Source organism: Delphinus delphis, chromosome 5, assembly GCF_949987515.2.
Source record: "Delphinus delphis chromosome 5, mDelDel1.2, whole genome shotgun sequence".
NCBI classification, from domain to species: Eukaryota; Metazoa; Chordata; class Mammalia; order Artiodactyla; family Delphinidae; genus Delphinus; species Delphinus delphis.
The window spans coordinates 53,532,458-53,554,910 of NC_082687.1; the positions used below are offsets into that span (position 1 = coordinate 53,532,458).

The window sequence follows — 22,453 nt, forward strand, 5'->3', positions numbered from 1 at the left end:
AGGAACATAGTATCCCTAGTTAAGGTAATTCAAGTTCTACCTTTGGATCAAGCTAGACCAAAAAGTTTTTTCTTTTCTATAATGAGAATTATCTAAGTTTCTGTTGTTATCCTTACTGCCAGGAAGTTCAAAGCCAAATTGCCAGCTCTATCAAAGCAAGTATAAACAATATAGAGAGATAGTATATTTGCATTTGTAGTTTTTCTTGAATTTGATCCTTATTTTATCAATATATTTATACATCTTGGGGTGTCTATTTGTAAAGAGGTAGAGTGTAGATAAACACATTTAATTCACATCTCAGGAAGAGTCTGTTCAGAAGACTGAAAGGTGATCCCTCAACATGAAATTCATAAATCTTTTTTTTGTGTGGGCTATCAAATACAAGGAATACATTTATTTATTTGATAAAGAAAACATGAGAAAAGTGGGTTGGAATGGGCTCAGACTTATTCTCAACTCACCACTGGAGTCTTGGTGTCTGTGCCAACAGTTCAGGAATCAGCAGGCTACCTGGAGATGGTTTATAACAAGAAGTACAAAACCCAAGGCTCTTCTCCAACACCCCTCTGGTCAGTGGAGAAAGCCTGCAGTGAGGCAAGAGGGGAAGTTGTGCCATTCTTCTCACCTCTCTATCACCATTTCATCTTCTGCTTGCTAACCTTGATGTAACTTGAGAGCTGTCCTTGCTTCGGCTGTGCAGTCCAGAAGCAAGAACTTCATCTGGGAAACTTTTCGTGTTATGCACAGGGGTTCCCCCCAGGACAATCCTCACTCCGGGAGTGGTGCGGTTCAGGTTATAAACTGTTAGAGCCTCTTCATAGGTGGCTCCTCCAATTATAAACACAATGATATCCTGATGTCTGTCTCTGAGTGTGCTGGGGCCTAGATAAGGATACAGGTTTTCCTTAAGCTTTCCTTTGATGAGATGGTCCAGGTTCTCATGTAAGAAAGGCTGATGCTGAGCATATACATTTTCTACTCCCTTCAATCCTTTGAGGAAATGTTTGGTAATAGCCACAGCGTCTTTGGGGCTGAAGAGGTCACTTCCTCTGACCCGTTTACCACCATATTCAACAACTGTAGACACAAGCTTTCGATACTTCTCAGAAACACCTTTATTCCTAAGGTCCATCATAATCCTGGTAGGCTATTGCTGCTGTGTCGCTCATAATGTAGAGGATAAAGCATCACCAGGCTGCACGCATCAAACTCTGTCACTTTGGGGTTCTGTAGGAGCCTCTTTACATTCTGGAGAGCACTAGAATGGTCATTTTGACAGGCCAGTTCTTGCTCAACCTCCAAAACCTCCAGCAGATTCCACTCACTGACCAACTGAGACAGCTCTCCAACCACTGTCATGTGCTTTGATACAGTCCCAGACATCTTCTTGAATTGTGGGTAATTCTCAACAAAGGCCTTCATGTCTGCTATTGATTCTAGTTTTTGCTGTTCTTTTGGTTTCTTCTTCTGAAAGTCTTCCATGAGATTCTTTATGTTGCAACCAATCTCAGCAAAGTTCAGGTACATATTGTTAGTGTAGAATTCATCATTTTCAGCAGATAGGACCACCTCTCTCATGTCTTTACTGATCCCTGGCACTCTGGAAAGATCAATCCGATTGTTGTTTATGCCCAGTAGTTCATGGACCATGGCCTGATATGTCCACTGGTTTAGCAATGGGGTGATGGCATCATCGCAGCGATCTAAAATAAGTAGCAAGGGAGGAACCTCAGTCTGCCGGAATTCAAACAGTTCATATTCTTTAGTTATCATTTGCTTAACATTCTGCAAGTCTCTTTGCTGCCTCTGATGAAAGCTGGTAATGAATCATGGGACATTTATTCAGAGATAAAAGGAGAGCTGTCAGTCCTTGAGTTGCTCTGGATAGTTGGACTGGATCCCAATTTCGACCCTGGCAGCAACCCAGAATATTGAGGGAAAACAAATGTGGATTCACAGCAATGTAATCACCATAAAATTCCTGAACCTCAGCCACAACTTCCTGTTCATCAGGTTCAGCTAATGACTTCACATTACTCTTGCTGATCACATTACTGAAATAAATAAAATATATACTGTATTTGGGTCTTCAGAGCTCCTGAATCAGATAATCCACACTCTCCTGCTAGTGTGGGATGGTCTCCTGCAGAGGCAGAGGGTGGCTGTGGCTCACCGTGGGGGCAAGGACACTGGCAGCCTGATAAATCTTAAAAATGTTTTTTAAAGACTAATTAAAAAAAATGTTTTAAAATTAAAATGGGTCCAAAAATGTTATCCTCATTCACTCACTAGTTTAACGACATTAACTAGTCTATATTGTATATCCCAATACATTAAACAATAAAGATTGTTTTAGCATTGTTATTGTCTTTTAATTGTAAAAACCATATCTCTGGTTTTTGCTATATGTATCACTATGTATTGTAAAGCTTAGCAGATCCTCATGTCAACAGCCAGGAAAACTATCCCTAGCATAGGAGATAGTTGTAGCAGGTGCGAAACATCTTATAGAGGACTTTGTTTTTCATTTCATAAAACATTATTTGATTAAAAATTTGCCTTTTCTGTGTACACTGGAATGCTTTATTCCCTATGCATTTTACAGAGTTACAATCTCTCATTTTAAATATTACCCCAAAAGTAATTTCAGAAAAAAAAAACGTTTTTTGAAACTAAACTTGACTTTTAAATAATCATATGGACAAACAACTCTCAAACAAAATTGGATTAATAATATTTCTTGCCTGCTTAACTACATGACAGATTTCTTGTCCCAGTCCCCTTTCTCAAAAGAAACATCATGTGGAAACTAAGCTAGAGAAAAGATTCTTCCCTAAGGCAGTTAAGGGAAAGGGAAGGGCCAGAAATTTCTTTGGCAAACAATTATATGCATAGCCATTTGTGTGTAACTGTTTTGCTTCAAGTACAGTACACTCTTTGGAGGGAAGGCGAGATGTTGTTCAGAGTGGGAGTGGTACTCTCCAACCAGCTGAAGTGCAGGAAGTTATCTACAGCCTCTTCCTCATGCTTGTGGCTGCATCCTGGAATCAACTCTGCCAACCCTATGAGTGCAATACCAGGTTAAAAGCCAATGCTAGTTTGGCTGAGATGGTCTCTTCCACTGCAAAACAATGGATAAGATGGGACTGAGAAACAACCACTACATGATGACATTCAATAAAAAAGGTTTAGGGGAGATAAAAAAAGGATTTCAAAGACAGGGACAGATAGGCTGGTGAAAAACAAATCACATTTTTGCTAAGAAAATTAGATAAAGGAGAGTGACAGAATGGTGATAGCTTGTTCCTCAGAGGAGCTCTGCATGATCTCTTTTTGCTGAAATAGAGGCCAAAGGTTAATTAATTATATTAATGCTCTTTGTTTTCTCAGCTTAAACAAACTAAGGTGCATGGGTACCTTCAAAACAATACATGATAGGAGGAAATGGATCCACAAATGACAAAATAGCTATGTTTACTCTGATAACTAGCTCATTCACTAGTCTAACATTGGTCTGTTGTTATGTACAACCCAATAAACTGGCCAATGAAAGGATCGCTTTAGCATTACAGAGACATAATCTAGGTATAACTTTGAGGGTTTCCATAAATTAATCAGATTATTATCCTTAAGCATTCATGCATTGATATTATCAGGCATAAAAGAACTTGGTTCAAGCCAGGGGACTTGAACCACCCATGACTAGCCACACTGGCACTATACCTCTTTAGCATACTCATCCTTGTGGCCATCAGATGCTTCATTGCTATGACATTGCTAAATATGTAAAGAACTATGGAATGGTTTGTTGGCTGGTAAAAATACCTGTGGTCTAGTTGCTATTTTACTAGTTATGCAATGTGACATATCTACTGTAGGTTTCTAAGAGACTTGAATCCACAAATATATTCCTCCTGACTCTGCTTCCACATTGCACAGAAGGACACAGGTAAGACAGATTGTCGTATCTCAGAAACAAAGAGGTGGATAACTCTGAATACATTTTCTTCACACCATAGTTTAGGGCAAAGGATTGAAGAATAAAATTTATGATTTCAGAAAAACAGTATAAAGAAAATAAATATTTGAATGAAAGACAAATTTTTGCTCTAAGATACTATTTTTCCCTCTTAGAGATCAATTAATTTAAAACTGATTGGCTCTAAGAATGACTTTTTTTTAATTTTGAATTTTGTTTTATTTTTTTTTATACAGCAGGTTCTTATTGGTCATCAATTTTATACACATCAGTGTATGCTTGTCAATCCCAATCGCCCAATTCAGCACCACCATCCCCACCCCCCCCATGGCTTTCCCCCCTTGGTGTCCATATATTTGTTCTCTACACCTGTGTCTCAACCTCTGCCCTGCAAACCGGTTCATTTGTATCATTTTTCTAGATTCCACATACATGCGTTAATATATGATATTTGTTTTTCTCTTTCTGACTTACTTCACTCTGTATGACAGTCTCTAGATCCATTCATTTCTCAAAAAATGACTCAATTTCATTCCTTTTTATGGCTGAGTAATATTCCATTGTATATATGTACCACCTCTTCTTTATCCATTCATCTGTCGATGGGCATTTAGGTTGCTTCCATGACCTGGCTATTGTAAACAGTGCTGCAATGAACATTGGGGTGCATGTGTCTTTTAGAATTATGGTTTTCTCTGGATATATGCCCAGTAGTGGGATTGCTGGATTATATGGTAATTCTATTTTTAGTTTTTTAAGGAACCTCCATACTGTTCTCCATAGTGGCTGTATCAATTTACATTCCCAACAGTGCAAGAGGGTTCCGTTTTCTCCACACCCTCTCCAGCATTTGTTGTTTGCAGATTTTCTGATGATGCCCATTCCAACTGGTGTGAGGTGATACCTCATTGTAGGTTTGATTTGCATGTCTCTGATAATTAGTGATGTTGAACAGCTTTTCATGTGTTTCTTGGCCATCTGTATGTCTTCTTTGGAGAAATGTCTATTTAGGTCTTCTGCCCATTTTTGGATTGGGTTGTTTGTTTCTTTAATATTGAGCTCCATGAGCTGTTTATATATTTTGGAGATTAATCTTTTGTCTGTTGATTCATTTGCAAATATTTTCTCCCATTCTGAGGGTTGTCTTTTCGTCTTGTTTATGGTTTCCTTTGCTGTGCAAAAGCTTTGAAGTTTCATTAGGTCCCATTTGTTTATTTTTGTTTTTATTTCCATTACTCTAGGAGGTGGATGAAAAAAGATCTTGCTGTGATTTATGTCAAAGAGTGTTCTTCCTATGTTTTCCTCTAAGAGTTTTATAGTGTCCGGTCTTACATTTAGGTCTCGAGTCCATTTTGAGCTTATTTTTGTGTATGGTGTTAGGGAGTGTTCTAATTTCTAAGAATGACTATTGAAGACATACCTTGAGTGCATGAAAGGCTCCATTCAGTGGATAATTTTGTATAATGTTTCATTCCTCCTTCTTTCCCTGTTATTCTTCAAATTGCTATTAAAAGGTAAGTAATATCATGAAATTTGATGATACACACTGTTAATACTCTTTGCGTAGGGTGAATGAAGGCCTTTTATATAGGAAGGAAATAGTTATGGTTGTATTTTGACCGACATCCACTCATCCTCTATTTACATATCCTTAGTCTCTGGTTTTCTATAATTTCTAGCTTATATTCATAGGGTTTTTAAAAAATTCATGAAAGCCCTCTCATTTTATTTTTCATTTACATGTTCAGGTATACATAAACTTAAGTAACTAGACCATATGAAGGATTTATTTGAGTTTGGAGTCTGGATTTTGGTAAAGAGAAAGAGTCATGGGGTTCTGTTAAAATGAGTCTGACAAGTCTTGGCCCAAAGTCACTCTGAGGAAGAATATGTCTTCCTTTGAAAGCAAGAGTATAATCAATATTTTCATAAAATATTAATATGAAGTAGAATATAGTATGTCAAGCCAGTATTAACATTTCATTAATGAGGATTTCATTTTTTAAAGGCTATATAACAAGGACAGATTAATCTCATAACCTGAAAGTTTTTACTTCATTATTGTTTCTTTATTTCTGGCTAAACTGTACTTTCAAGTGAGTAGACAGAAACATGATATTATATATTAAGTAACTTCAAGTAAATATCCATGTTATTCTTCAGTGTTAAGTGATCTCTTGGCTAATAAAAAGGGTAGATGTGATGCTCTCTCTAGTCCTAAGTACAGTGTGCCCCAATGTAGAGGTTTCTTGAGTTACTGTTAGAGAATGATTCCAATTCTTGGCAGCCTAATCCCACACTTCAGTACGGATCCCAACTTCTACATCTGTTCAGATGAGCCATTGGCTAAATGGCTGTGTAGTAGTATTCAACAATATTTATTTGTCTTCTTTATGGTGATTTTTAGGACTGGTCATACATAACCCCTTCCTCCTTCATCCTCTCTCTCTTTTCCATGCATATTTTTGAGAGCCCATATGTCTTAGGAATAAAGTTACTGTCTGTTAAGAATTCACAGTCTGCTGGGGTTGAGATAAAAATAAAAAATTCTAGTACAATATGATAAGTGTTATGATACCATGAGAACACAGAGGAGAAACACCTTATCTAGTTTATGGGGATTAGGGGAGGCAATTTAAAGATTATACCTGACACAAATACACAGATATTTGCATATACATGTGTTGGCATACATTTTAAAAAACTAGGTTATTATCATCTCAGAAATAAGATAGTAATGCCTCAGTGTTGGCTGATATGCCTGTCTCCACCATAGTAAAAGAAACACACTGTCTTAATTGTGGGTTAATATTTGCAAACTACTTGACTTTTCTAGTAGAACGGTGGCACATAATTTTGAGATATTAATGCTTTTCTAATCTCCGCTGTATTTTCAACAGCTGACTTATAGTAAATACCAAAGTAAAACTTTTATAATATGCATGGTAGAGTGGAAAGCATGTCAGACTAGTTTTAAAAAAAGTAGGTGTTAGTCCTATATAGAGGCATTAACTATGTGATTTTGACCAATTTAACTTAATTAAACCTCAGTTTCTTCATTGGAAACATGAAGAAGCTTAGCAAGATGATTTAAAAAAAGTTTTCTTCTAGATTTAAACATCTGACTTTTATTGAAAAAATCTGGTTTATATTAACATTTTGAAATCATTATAATCAGAAGACAATAGATTTTAAGTTCCCACTCCTAGGAAGTGCTTATATTATTGATGTTCTCTCCCTCCCTATAAAATTTGACTTCATCTTACTAGTCACACAGTTCCCATCATACTAGCCAAGACTTGTCAGACTGGTTCTAGTTAGATCATCAGTGACTTCTTTCTTCACCTCAGTCTAGCCTACAAAGTTGCTGATAGAGCCTGGATACACACACTTGATGGCAGACCTCGGTCTCCACAGGACCATTCCTCGCTGGTCAGCAATGTATCGGTGAGTTTTCTTCTCTTTTCCTTTGTCTTAAGTTAACTTGCTTAAAGTGGCATGAACCACACCAAGGAATGTGTAGATCTCCAATTTATTATTTGCTTAATGTGGAAAAATACTTTTGATATTTAACATGAAATTATGTCAAGAAATAGGTTTCTCTTCTTTCTATACTAGTGTTCCCTGTCCTCTTGTGACCCATCCCAAATGTTTATGTACTTTCAGAAGAGCTCAACAAAAGATAAAGGCACATGGTGTTTAACAACTGTCTTTTAGTTTGTTTTGTTTTGAGAAAAATAGAATGTGTTTTTAGCTTCGGTTTTATTTGTCTCAAGTTTATTATATTATATTATATATTATATTATATTTAATACTCAAAATTATACATGAGAAAAAAATCTAAAACCATGAAGATCAAACTTACACTTCTTTCTGTAAGTAAATAGTATAAACTAAAAAATATATATATATGTTTTAAAAGAACAAGAAACAATTTAAGAAGGCAATGTGATTAAATTATTATAGTTGGATTTTTAAAATAAATCCAGTGATGTACCTGGTCAAAATCAACTTCTCTAATAGAGAAGTCATAATTATTCTGAGGTTGTTTTCTTTAAAAGTTAGAAACTAAACAGTAACAAGATTTCAGTGTACCAGTTTGGGCTCTGAAAATAATTTTATCTTCATGTTAAAAATTCATTTTCTCTGATTGAGATATTCGCATGCTCTTTTTTGTTAATTTCTGTTTTGAGAAGAAAACAGTTTGAAAAGTATAAAGCTTCTAATGGAATCTTAATAGTGAAAAACACTCAGGCTCTGTAGTTGATAGGAAGAAAGTTCTACATAGTCCTCATGAGAAATTTAATACTCTCTATATTTGTTGATGAATCAACTAAGAGCGACAGACATCACAAATTAAATCAGACTTTTCAAGGCTTCCTGCCTTCTGCAAGTACTTCTCTATAATCCATGATGGTTTTGTGCCCTAGCCTTTTTACCTAGATTATCTTTAAGAATATTACTATAGAAAACAGTGCTTTTATTTAAACATATAATTTCTATCAAACTCAAGATTCTAAATTGATTTCAGGCTTTGTCTATGCTAAATCTGAGTGAGTCTGGAGTTTGTGTAGGGGAGTTATAATTTGGAGGTATTGGAACGAATTTTCCTGAGTATAGTCTCTAATTTGAAGCAAAGATGTTTTCAGTCTTGCTTCAGAGTAGATGGAAGATACCTCTCAAGGAAAAACAAACAAACAAAAAACTCCTTCCTGATCTAAAACTTGTATACAAAGTGGAGCATATCGATGTTTGAGTCAGCCTAGGAGATGTTCAGTGAATGGGCTAGAGTGAAAAGGGATTAAATTTATTAGCACATTTGCTGGAATAAGTGTACCAACAAGAATGCTTTGAAAAAAGAGGTATATTGAGATATATAGGCAATTTCTTTTTAAAGCCATTTGCTCATAACTGGGAAGGCATATCAGAAACAGGTGGAGAGTTTTATCAAATGGCATGTTCCTTCCTCTTTGACCAAAATTTTGATAGCCCCTTCCTCACTCCACCTGTTCTAAATGAAAACCACTATGTTAGAATTTAAAGGTTAGAAGAAAGTTAGACCAGGTAAACATTATTCTTCAGATGCTATCATTTTCTCCAAACTGATATTATACTATCCTTTGAATATGAAGAAATCAACACATTAATTTTATAAAAACACATACAACAGAAGGTTAAAGAAGACTTTTTCAGGTATAAGTTTATAGGGAAGAGATTTGAGAAGAGAAGAATATATTTATTAAATATATTTATTATTGATAGGAATGTCTGCCAACTGTATTCACCAGCAACCACTGACAACCAGCAACCACTGACAGCAGACCAAATTTGTAGACATTAATATCTATACATGTTTAGATAGATGAAGGTAAACTGAGTAATATTCAAATGAAACAAAATGGACAACTTTAATTTTTACTTCGTAGGGTAAGCATTATCTCTCAACATGTGACCCATGGACCCCCTCCATTAGATTCACTGGGTACTTATTAAAAACAGAAAAGTCCAGCTCCCATCCAAGAAATTCCCGTGAATCTCTGGTTGAGGCATGGGAATTGTATTAAAAGTTACACAAGGTAATTCTTATTTACTGTACAGTTTGAGAAGAACTGATACAGTACAAAGCCATAAAAAACAGGAACTTGTAAGATAGAAAGAAATTAAAGTGGAAATGAAATAGGTCAGTTTTTGAAGTGGTAGCTTTTTGTTTTATTTAAACTGGTATAATTATACCTCAATGGGAGGTGTTCTCTCGCAGTTTACCTTTTCCTCCAAGGGAGAAGAGTAGTCATTTATGCAACATAGTGATGATTAAGGAAAAGAGGCTAATTTCAGAATGTCTGGAAAACTGAAGGGAGGATACAGACATAATTTGGGTAGTTTGTGTCAGACAGGGAGGGTGGTCTTATTTGGATTAAGAATCTATTTGTTTACAGGGAAAAATCTCAATGTAAAATTAATCTATTGTAGCAACCTCTTCCTTTTTGCCCTGAAATTAGTCAGTAGATAATGATACTGAAGGGTCCCTCTACTGAGGTGCAGGTCCAGAGTTGCTTTATGATAGTGTTCCAAGCGTTTAATGCTGTGCCTCACTTCTTCAGCTAAGATCAGTCCTGGTCCATGTAACAACTTTTAATGAGTTCTCATTGTGTACTAAGTTCTGTATGGAAGAAAACTTTGTTGAGCACCTATTATGTATTGCACATTTTGTAAAATGTTATCTGATTGAATTTTGGCAATACTTTGAGAAACCATTATTGTTATCTCTCCTTAAAAAGATGAAATAACTGCAGCTCAGATTGTCCAGGGTTAGTAAGTGTTGGATCTAGAACCTGACCTTGGCATTTCTGGCTTTAAAGTCTATGTTCTTTCTACTGTAACACACTGTCTTATCATGTGTGGGAAGCTAAAAGAAGAGTCTTTGGAAAGTTTGCCCTCTAACAGAGAAATGGAAAACGTGCACACATGCATATACACACACAGAGAAAATGTGTATGTATATGTAGGCATACATGTTTATATAATGTATAGGCAAAGAAACAGGTCAATACAGGTTAATATGAAAGAATGCACATATATCCTGACGGAGGAAGGGTGGTGGTATAATTTTACTTTCATTGACAGGTCTTTACAAATGTTTTGAAGAATGCACAGACTACCGTTATATAAGTTTCTTAAAACTGTCTCTGTATTTAAACAAGATAAGAACATGACCTAACTTTTCCGCACTATCTCAAAGGTGATCAGTGACTGAGAGTACAGCACGTCAATTATATCATCACTGTTTTCTAAAAAAGATTGCAACATTTGCTATTGTGTGAAAATCAAGTTCATCTTAGTGCAGCATTTTATGGAAGGAATTCATCAGTCTGTAATAATTATAACTGTCTAGTGAACCTTTGTTATTTTTTCATTATTGTCTGCTTTCCTCCAAAAATATAATTGCTTCAATATAATAAGGGAATAAATAGAAACATTCAAGAAAAAAAGCAACATCATGTGCTTCCTTGTCAGCACTGAGATTTATAATTATGCCTGATGCTTTTGTGCCTGAGGATGGGGCTATTGGGCAGTTGTGGAGCAAGTCTTCTAAGATGGTCGGTGGTGAAATGAGTGTTCTGTCTGCGTTTCATGGCTTTATCAGGGTTAGATTTTAGAGGAACTCCACTAAGTACATCTCAAAGCACACTCCTTTGGACATATTCTCATCAAAGATGGTGGATAAGAATTGTGGAGAATGTTCTTACAGTTTCAAGCATAATTTGATAGGTTTGAAATGAGTGGATTAGAGGGTAGGAAAGTTTTAAGAGGTTGAGGAAAAAAAAAATGCGCTGCAGACATACCAGGTCATGCCAGAACCTGCAAGCCGAACCTTCTCCCAGGTACATATATGGCCTGAATGGTTGAGCAATTTCTGAGAATTTTACAATAGTAATTCTGAGAAGATAGAACTAAGTTTAGGGGAATCCAAAGTATCAGTCACCATTAAATTCTATCTTGCAGTCTTTCAACCTTTTACCTGAAGATGTCAGATGATGTCTTTTTTTTGAAGCTGCAAAAGCAAATACAGAAGGATTTAGCACTCTGTTTAAAGTTGAGCTATGATTCAGTGCAGAACAAATAATAATTGCTATCATTTGTTTCACATGTACTGTGTACCAACTACTGTTCTAAAATAGCATGCACATTTAATCTTTATAACAAACAATGGTTATATTATTATACCCATTTCACAGATGAGGAAACTGAGGCTCAGACAGTATTTGCCTAGAGGTGATAATGGCAGAACTGGGAATTAACCCTGGTCTATCTGACTCCAGCCCATGCTCTTAATCACAATGCTATACCATCCCCACAATTCCTCCTTTATCTACCTAGGTGATGCTACTGCTATGCTGACTTAACTGTCTTATTGTGTTAAAAGATATAAAAGTTATATTTACAAGGAACAATGTTATTGTTCAATGGATAATCTTCTAAGTAGACCTCTGAGGATTGTAGACAGGAAGCATCTCTGTGTTCTATAAATTAAGGGATACCACAGTCAAAGATTAGGTAGTTTGCATGTGGTCACAGGAATGGGTGAGTCAGTCAATACTAAAGCTTGAATCTGTCCTCCCAGTTCACCTGTGTACCAAGTCCAATGTTGTCAAGTAGAAGAGTTAAACCAACACAGGTGTCTACCTGACCCAGGAAATATTGTTATTGTTATTACTATTACCATTTGAATTTGTATAGAATTATACGGACTTTTAAAAATTGGTTATTGCACATTAAAAGCTTAGCAGGTCACAGCAAAATTCAGAGAGGGCACATGTAGTAGGATATATATGTATATACACATATATATGTTCTTTACACATAATTCCAACATATATTCTTGTTTGATACCTATCAACAACTGTGAGGCAGACAATTTTAATATTATCATGATTTTACAGATAGGAAAACCAAAGATTAGGAAGACTGAGATTTCCAAATCTCTGAGTAAGTGATTGGTAGAACTGGAGTTTGCCATACATTTCTAACTCTGGTCCTGAACTTTCTAATACTCCCTGCTGCCTCCACTACATCATGATCCCTGGAATCACAAGTGTTCCCCTTGGTTAAGCAGAGATAACTTTCCTTTCTCTTTAAACAATTAGCTTAACCCTTGTGTCTCAACTTTCCTAGTCCAGAAAATACCAAAGATAATAAATAATACATCTAAAATATTTCAAACCAATCTTTCAAACCTTACAGTACATTCAAGTTGTAATTAAGCACTTGGATATATATTACTGGATTCAACAGCAAAGCTAGATTTGGGATTCCTTTTTTTTTTTTTAACATCTTTATTGGAGTATAATTGCTTTACAATGGTGTGTTAGTTTCTGCTTTATAACAAAGTGAATCAGTTATACATATACATATGTTCCCATATCTCTTCCCTCTTGCATCTCCCTCCCTCCCACCCTCCCTATCCCACCCCTCTAGGTTGTCACAAACCACCGAGCAGATCTCCCTATGCTATGCGGCTGCTTCCCACCAGCTATCTATCTTATGTTTGGTAGTGTATATATGTCCATGCCACTCTCTCGCTTTGTCACAGCTTACCCTTCCCCTCCCCATATCCTCAAGTCCATTCTCTAGTAGGTCTGTGTCTTTATTCCCATCTTACCCCTAGGTTCTTCATGACCTTTTCTTTTTTCTTAGATTACATATATATGTGTTAGCATATGGTATTTGTTTTTCTCTTTCTGACTTACTTCACTCTGTATGACAGACTCTAGATCCATCCACCTCACTACAAATAACTCAATTTCGTTTCTTTTTATGGCTGAGTAATATTCCATTGTATCATCTGACACCGGTCAGAATGGACATCATCAAAAAATCTAGAAACAATAAATGCTGGAGAGGATGTGGAGAAAAGGGAACACTCTTGCACTGTTGGTGGGTATGTAAATAGATACAGCCACTATGGAGAACAGTATGCAGCTTCCTTAAAAAACTAAAAATAGAATTACCATATGACCCAGAAATCCCACTACTGGGCATATACCCTGAGAAAACCATAATTCAAAAAGAGTCATGTACCAAAATGTTCATTGCAGCTCTATTTACAATAGCCTGGACATGGAAGCAACCTAAGTGTCCATCAACAGATGAATGGATAAAGAAGATGTGGCACATATATACAATGGGCTTCTTAAGTAGAGTTCTAAATCCTTGCACAAAACTGTATATGTCATGGCTGACCATTGGCTTGATGTATAGATTCTTAGAGCTAAAAAGGTCCAAAGATGAGTAGTTTTACACATTTTCTTTACCAGTTGAATCCCTTTCACACATAAGGCTAATGCAAACCCCTGCTGCGTGGAGCAGTGTTGCTCTGGGTGGAGTGGGAATAAGGCTTGGGAGCCTCACCTGTTCCATCTTCTCCTTATCCCCTTAGTCACATGAGGCAATTTGAGGGATTTTTCAACCTGTTTTGAAAACAAATTAATTCCTCATTATGAAGGAGGAATAATGACAAAGCCAACATTTGCTGTGCATGTACTGTGTACTTGGTATAATGCCAATTGCTCCATAAGCGTTATTCCATTTAATCCTTAGAAGAACCCTATAGTTAGGTTCTATCATTATCCCCATTTATGGGAGGGGAAATGTAGACTTAGAGAAGGTGAGTAACTTGCTTGGAGCCATCTAGCTAGTAAGAGGTAGAGCCGGGGCGAAACCCAAGCTGTTTGACGCAAAAGCCCAGACCTATATCCACTAAGCAAGAAAATAGAAGTCATTTGCTTAAAGTCGTAGAACTTTTTACAATGAGATCGTCGATGAAAACTTGGTCTCCTTATTTATTAGCATCAGATTTATTACTTGTATCTCAAAATTGTGCAGCTAGAAAATATTAAGTAAAAATATTTTATTAAGTAAATATATTTCTTGAATGTCTTCTTCTCCCAAAGATAATTACATAAAAAATCACAATTTACTTTGATTGCAACTAATCTGTTTTGCATATTGCAATAGTATCAGCTTAGATATGAGTGACAGGAAGCTTAGGATAAAGTGGCTTACATAAAATGTCATTTTATTTCAGTTTAATGTAAAACAAGTCTGGAGATAGTCAGGTAGGGGCTGATAGGGAGGTTTACCAAGTAATTAGGAATCTAGGCTTCTACTGCTGTGCTGTCCTATCAACATGAACATATATCCTCCCAATCATGGTTTAGTATGGTTGCCAGAGCTCCAACTAGCACATCAGGATTCTACCCACTGGAATAGAGACTCCATTGGTCAGAACTTATATTCACAGGGAGAGTCATGGATAAAGGACATTATTCTATTTTCCAGGGGGCCATATGCTCAACCAAAAATCAAAGATTCTATTATTAAGGAAAATATTTGGGATAGGCACATATGAGTCTGTAGCACAGACATGCTTAGTTCGAATGATGAGAGGTATATCCTGTTGTGATGAACAGTAGGCAGATGAATATATGGGTCTGAAGTTTAGACAAATAATCTGTATTTATAGATTTGGTAGCCATCAGCATTTAGATATGAATTAAAGACATGGACATTAGTGACTGAAAATATTTAGCCCTTTTGGATAAAATAATACTTTTTAAAATAAATTTATTATTTTTGGCTGTGTTGGGTCTTCGTTGCTGCTCACGGGCTTTCTCTAGTTGGGGCGAGAGGGGGCTATTCTTCATTGCGGTGCGCAGGCTTCTCATTGCGGTGACTTCTCTTGTTGCGGAGCACGGGCTCTAGGCGCACGGGTTTCAGTAGATGCGGCACATGGGCTCAGTAGATGCGGCACATGGGCTCAGTAGTTGTGGCTCATGGGCTCTAGAGTGCAGGATCAGTAGTTGTGGCGCACGGGCTTAGTTGCTCCGCGGCATGTGGGATCTTCCTGGACCAGGGTTCGAACCCATGTCCCCTGCATTGGCAGGCGGATTCTTAACCACTGCGCCACCAGGGAAGCCCTAGATAAAATAATACTTTTATAATTTTATGGTATTTGCACAGTAAATTCTACCTAATTCTAATATGAATCTGAGCATATTTCACTATGTTATTATTAAAATGCCAATATATTAAAGTATAATTAAGTAAATATATTTATATTAAGTAAATATATAATGATCAACTTCACAAATTTGTGTTCCATCCAAAAGTTAAGACTCAATACTTCCATTATATTATAGGTCAACAACTGAGGCAGGAAATTCATTAGTCAAGAAATCCCTCTTTTGGAAGAATAATACAAACACTAACAAGAGTCAATACATTTCCAGTTGTCTCTCATTGCTAAATTAATTCAGATAGGGTTTTACTATATACAGAAATTTCTAGATTATCTGAGGGATTCTTTGTGTATGGCTTACAGTACTTGCCAGGGAAACAGCAGCCAGGAGGACACCACACAGTCTAGCACATGTTGCAGCTGGCACACTCCAATTTTAAGGCCCATCAGTGGCTTGCACAAAATGCAGTTTTACAAGTCTAGGAATTTTAAAACTGGCTTAGGATGCAAGTAGTCAAGAAACTTAATGACTTCCTCATATGAAACTTGGATTATTTCAAATGACTTGCAGACTCTTAATTTGACCATTCCAAATGATCTGGCATGTAGCCATCAGAAAAATAACATGTGAAAAATTATGTTAAAGTTGATTGTTTAAAAAATGCTAAATTTTAATTATAATAATGTTGAGCATTTTTAGGTTATTTGAGGCATGGAAGGTGAGCTTTGGTGGAAACTAAAGAGCAGCTAGATCAATTAAACTTCTCATTGTTTTCTAACAAATGAAGAAAATGAGAGCATACTTTGCATCATTTAAGTTGGGGGTTACAGGATGCTGGAACTTCCGTGATGTTGAATATGCTCTCAGATTTCTCATCTGAGAAACTTAGGACTTAGATGAAAGGACTTAGTCTTTCAATAAAAGTTCTAAGATGGAGACACAGGTCACTAGTCTTCCAGTTCAGAGTTATTTCCACCATATCATGCCAACTTTCATAAGAGGCATCTAGACAAAGTCATGAGAAAGATTTGGTAGAAAGATATCTAATGTTACAAAACAATTTCTGAAAGGGAGTGCTATACATTAGCAGCTTCAAGAGTGTCTCTAGCTCAGGTTTCTCAACCATTTTTTCTTCTGACACAACAGCCACAACATAGTCACACACTCCCTGTTAATGCTTTTTTTTTCCTTCCACATTTTAAAATGCATACAATTCCCTACGACTAGCTGCAACGGTGTCTCTTGTCAACATTTTTGTGGGAAACTGCTGCTTTTAAAATTGCTGACTCAGATCATTTTGACTTATTATCTTGAACTGCAAAGAGTGTGAAGAAAATAAAGCAAATATGTTAGTGTAATTAAGTGTTAAAGTAGCTCACTTTATAATTCTATAGATCCATACCTAATTACTTAATAATATCTTTAAACTTTTTGCACCCCATCTATCTGTGACTGTAAATTTCTAGACGTCAGGCAGAGTGCCAACCTAAATCTCAGTTTGTAGTTTCCTGTGACACATCATATCTGGCTGGGAACTTAATAAAGAGCTAGATGATAACACAGTGGAGACCAGAGACATTCATTACAGTTGAATTGTCACTAATAGTTATATAACACACATGTCCAATAAAAGCCTGATGATACCATATTTGTAATCACAAATTCCTTTTAAAGTAGGTGGGTGGAAACATATTATCACTTGAGTTTTATGGTTAGTTAAATATAGGAGTCGTTAAGCTATCGGTTTTACCTAAGTTAACAGTTAGTGGTAGGGTTTTCTTTCATTCCCAATATTTATTAAAAACTTACTATTGCACTTAGTAATACTATGCTTATTAAAAACTTATTATGGTACTAAGTAATAATATATTTTTATGTCTATGATTCAACTTTTAGGTACTTTATAATGTGAAAGTGCCACACAGAGCCATTTCAATAATTCGCAAAGTGTTGTCAGATATTTAAAAACATTATCTTAGAGCTTGGTATAAATAATTTCACACTGCTTCCCCCACATAAAATTGTTTTTATTGAATAGTCATTGGTGCCATTTTCCAGTATTGAGGGGCATACTAAGAGTATTATAAAACTAATTTTTGTTTCTATGCTAAGAATATTGTGGTGAATAGAGTTCATGATATTACACAGTATTCTTTTTATTAGAATCTGAAAGAATTGTATTGTGGCTAAGTAATTGCTCAGTTTTAATCTTATGGGTGACATGAAGAATGTAACTGAATAGGGTTTAGTTGTTTTCTTGTTTAGTTTTGTTTAGTTTTGCTTTTGAGTTCGCTGCTAGAAAGCTACAAAGTTTGTCATCTGACTTAAGGAAATATCTAGATAGGAATTATGACATGTAGTTTTAGTACTCTTCTCATTTTGTGCTTTCACTTATGTTTTGCTTTATTCTTGCATCTCTATGTTTAATTTAATACCATATATGTAAATGTAATTTAATACTATACATCACTTTATAATTATATAAATGTAAATATATATCTTTATAAGCTACCTTAAATCAGTCTAGAACAAGGTAGAATATAAATAAAAACATTTAGAATAAAAACAATGAGTTTCCCACCATTTGTCTTGGTGCTATTAAAAGAAAATGGAAACAGTTGTCTGGTAATTAGACTACCACCTTATTATGATTGTAACTTCTCTTTGAGAACTATTCACAGTTATTATGGTAGGGAATGCAACCATAATTCAGTCCAAGGGCCTGGCTGATGCTATCAGACATTTTATAGGTATGTTTGTATAACAGTGGACACGGCAGCAGTAGGCTATTTGTAATTTATTTTTTGAATTGTATTTTATTTATTTTTTTATACAGCAGGTTCTTATTAGTCATCAATTTTATACACTTCAGTGTATACATGTCAATCCCAATCTCCCAATTCATCACACCATCCCCACCCCCCCCCGCCGCTTTCCCCACTTGGGGTCCATACATTTGTTCTCTACATCTGTGTCTCTATTTCTGTCCTGCAAACTGGTTCATCTGTACCATTTTTCTAGGTTCCACATATATGCATTAAAATACAATATTTGTTTTTCTCTTTCTGATTTACTTCACTCTGTATGACAGTCTCTAGATCCATCCACATCTCAACAAATGACCCAATTTCATTCTTTTTTATGGCTGAGTAATATTCCATTGTATATATGTACCACCTCTTCTTTATCCATTCATCTGTCGATGGGCATTTAGGTTGCTTCCATGACCTGGCTATTATAAACAGTGCTGCAATGAACATTGGGGTGCATGTGTCTTTTAGAATTATGGTTTTCTCTGGATATATGCCCAGTAGTGGGATTGCTGGATTATATGGTAATTCTATTTTTAGTTTTTTAAGGAACCTCCATACTGTTCTCCATAGTGGCTGTATCAATTTACATTCCCACCAACAGTGCAAGAGGGTTCCCTTTTCTCCACACCCTCTCCAGCATTTGTTGTTTGTAGATTTTCTGGTGATGCCTATTCTAACTGGTGTGAGGTGATACTTCATTGTAGTTTTGATTTGCATTTCTCTAATAATTAGTGATGTTGAACAGCTTTTCATGTGCTTCTTGGCCATCTGTATGTCTTCTTTGGAGAAATGTCTATTTAGGTCTTCTGCCCATTTTTGGATTGGGTTGTTTTTTTCACACACACACACACACACACACACACACACACACACACACACACACTGTATTTTATTTTTACAAGAGCTAAATTAACTGACACCAAGCATTATAAATGGACGACTAAAACAAAAGCAACAATGATTGCATTTACCAAACACAAAACACACTCAAACTATGTCATAATATTGACATTCAGTCCAGTAATCCTCCACTGTAACAGCTCCTTTACTTTGCAGTGAAAATTGATTTGTATATTTTTTGCCTCTGAGTCCTTGTGGGGTTTTTTTGTTTTATTCAAACAGAAATTCACAAAAATTATAATCATCCTCATCAGTTCACTCAGTCCCATGTAATTTTTTTTTCATCTTCATCTTTTGTTAGCACTTTTATGAATTCTTCAGTTTTCCATTAGAGTTCTGAAAATGCTTATTCATTCAGTTCAGCAGTATAGTCAGTTACCAGAAACCTGTACTTGTCAGAGTCTTTTCCATGAATTCCTTGAAGATGAAACCCATTATAGGAACATATTTGCAAAAGCATCACAGTGGGTTGTTTGTTTTTTTAATATTGAGCTGCATGAGCTGTTTATATATTTTCGAGATTAATCCTTTGTCCATTGATTAGTTTGCAAATATTTTCTCCCATTCTGAGGGTTGTCTTTTTGTCTTGTTTATGGTTTCCTTTGCTGTGCAAAAGCTTTTAAGTTTCATTAGGTCCCATTTGTTTATTTTCGTTTTTATTTCCATTACACTAGGAGGTACATCCAAAAAAATCTTGCTGTGATTTATGCCAAAGAGTGTTCTTCCTATGTTTTCCTCTAAGAGTTTTATAGTGTCCAGTCTTACATTTAGGTCTCTAATCCATTTTGAGTTTATTTTTGTGTATGGTGTTAGGGAGTGTTCTAATTTCATTCTTTTACATGTAGCTATCCAGTTTTCCCAGCACCATTTATTGAAGAGACTGTCTTTTCTTCATTGTATATCCTTGCCTCCTTTGTCATAGATTAGCTGACCATAGGTGTGTGGGTTTATCTCTGGGCTTTCTATCTTGTTCCATTGATCTATATTTCTGGTTTTGTGCCAGTACCATATTCTCTTGATTACTGTAGCTTTATAGTGTAGTCTGCAGTCAGGGAGTCTGATTCCTCCATCTCCATTTTTTTCCCTCAAGACTGCTTTGGTTATTTGGGGTCTTTTGTGTCTCCCTACAAATTTTAAGATTTTTTGCTCTGGTTCTGTAAAAAGTGCCATTGGTAATTTGATAGGGATTGCACTGAATCTGTAGATTGCTTTGGGTAGTGTAGTCATTTACACAATATTGATTCTTCCAATCCAAGAACACGGTATATCTCTCCATCTGTTGGTATCATATTTAATTTCTTTAAGCAGTGTCTTATAGTTTTCTGCATACAGGTCTTTTGTCTCCCTAGGTAGGTTTATTCCTAGGTATTTTATTCTTTTTGTTGCAATGGTAAATGAGATTATTTCCTTAATTTCACTTTCAGATTTTTCATCATTAGTGTATAGGAATGCAAGAGATTTCTGTGCATTAATTTTGTATCCTGCAACTTTACCAAATTCATTGATTAGCTCTAGTAGTTTTCTGGTGGCATCTTTAGGATTCTCTATGCATAGTATCATGTCATCTACAAACAGTGACAGTTTTACTTCTTCTTTTCCAGTTTGGATTCCTTTTATTTCTTTATCTTCTCTGATTGCCATGGCTAGCACTTCCAAAACTCTGTTGAATAATAGTGGTGAGAGTGGACATCCTTGTCTTGTTCCTGATCTTAGAGGAAATGCTTTCAGTTTTTCACCATTGAGACTGATGTGTGCTGTGGGTTTGTCATATATGGCCTTTATTATATTGAGGTAGTTTCCCTCTATGCCCACTCTCTGGAGAGTTTTTATCATAAATGGGTGTTGAATTTTGTCAAAAGCTTTTTCTGCATTTATTGAGATGATCATATCTTTTTTATTCAATTTGTTAATATGGTGTATCACATTGATTGATTTACATATATTGAAGAATCCTTGCATCTCTGGGATAAATCACACTTGATCATGGTGTATGATCCTTTTAACGTGTTGTTGGATTCTGTTTGCTAGTATTTTGTTGAGGATTTTTGCATCGATATTCATGAGTGATATTGGTCTGTAGTTTTCTTTTTTTGTAGTATCTTTGTCTTGTTTTGGTAACACGGTGATGGTGGTCTCATAGAATGAGTTTGGGAGTGTTCCTTCCTCTGCAATTTTTTGGAAGAGTTTGAGAAGAATGGTGTTAGCTCTTCTCTAAATGTTTTGATTGAATTCACCTGTGAAGCCGTCTGGTCCTGGACTTTTGTTTGTTGGAAGATTTTTAATCTCAGTTTCAATTTCATTACTTGTGATTGGTCTATTCATATTTTCTATTTCTTCCTGGTTCAGTCTTGGAAGATTATACCTTTCTAAGAATTTGTCCATTTCTTCCAGGTTGTCCATTTTATTGGCATAGAGTTGCTTGTAGTAGTCTCTTAGGATGCTTTGTATTTCTGTAGTGTCCATTGTGACTTCTCCTTTCTCATTTCTAATTTTATTGATTTGAGTCCTCTCCCTCTTTTTCTTGATGAGTCTGGCTAGTGGTTTATCAATTTTGGTTATCTTCTCAAAGAACCAGCTGTTAGTTTTATTGATCTTTTCAATTGTTTTCTTTGTTTCTATTTCATTTATTGTTGCTCTGATCTTTATGATTTCTTTCCTTCTGCTAACTTTGGGTTTTGTTTGTTCTTCTTTCTCTAGTTCCTTTAGGTGTAAGGTTAGATTGTTTATTTGAGATTTTTCTTGTTTCTTGAGGTAGGCTTTTATAGCTATAAACTTCCCTCTTAGAACTGCTTTTGCTGCATCCCATAGGTTTTGGATCATCGTGTTTTCATTGTCATTTGTCTCTAGGTATTTTTTGATTTCTTCTTTGATTTCTTCAGTGATCTCTTGGTTGTTTAGTAACGTATTGTTTAGTCTTCATGTGTTTGTGTTTTTTACGTTTTTTTCCCTGTAATTCATTTCTAATCTCATAGCCTTGTGGTCAGAAAAGATGCTTGATATGATTTCAATTTTGTTAAATTTACTGAGGCTTGATTTGTGACCCAAGATGTGATCTATCCTGGAGAATGTTCCATGTGCACTTGAGAAGAAAGTGTAATCTGCTGTTTTTGGATAGAATGTCCTATAAATATCAATTAAGTCCATCTTGTTTAATGTGTCATTTAAAGCTTCTGTTTCCTTATTAATTTTCTGTCTGGATGATCTGTCCATTGGTGTAAGTGAGGTGTTAAAGTCCCCCA

The 22,453-nt window shown here is 35.7% G+C and overlaps 2 protein-coding genes across 2 annotated transcripts in view; one reads left to right on the forward strand and one right to left on the reverse strand.

Annotated features, from left to right (window-relative positions):
- Positions 1-643: 643 nt before the first annotated feature.
- On the reverse strand, positions 644-3,870 carry LOC132426261 (vacuolar protein sorting-associated protein 45-like). Its single transcript, XM_069540707.1, is given in 4 exon segments — positions 644-1,140; positions 1,143-1,783; positions 1,785-2,125; positions 3,829-3,870. Coding segments are annotated over 4 exon segments (1,521 nt in total).
- Positions 3,871-7,357: 3,487 nt separating this feature from the next.
- TMPRSS11E (transmembrane serine protease 11E) overlaps positions 7,358-22,453 on the forward strand; it is a 52,513-nt gene continuing 37,417 nt past the window's right edge. Inside the window, exon 1 of the mRNA XM_060011724.1 lies at positions 7,358-7,429. Within this exon, the coding sequence (XP_059867707.1) occupies positions 7,377-7,429 (53 nt within the window). The 5' untranslated portion in view covers positions 7,358-7,376. The remainder of the gene's footprint in view (positions 7,430-22,453) is intronic.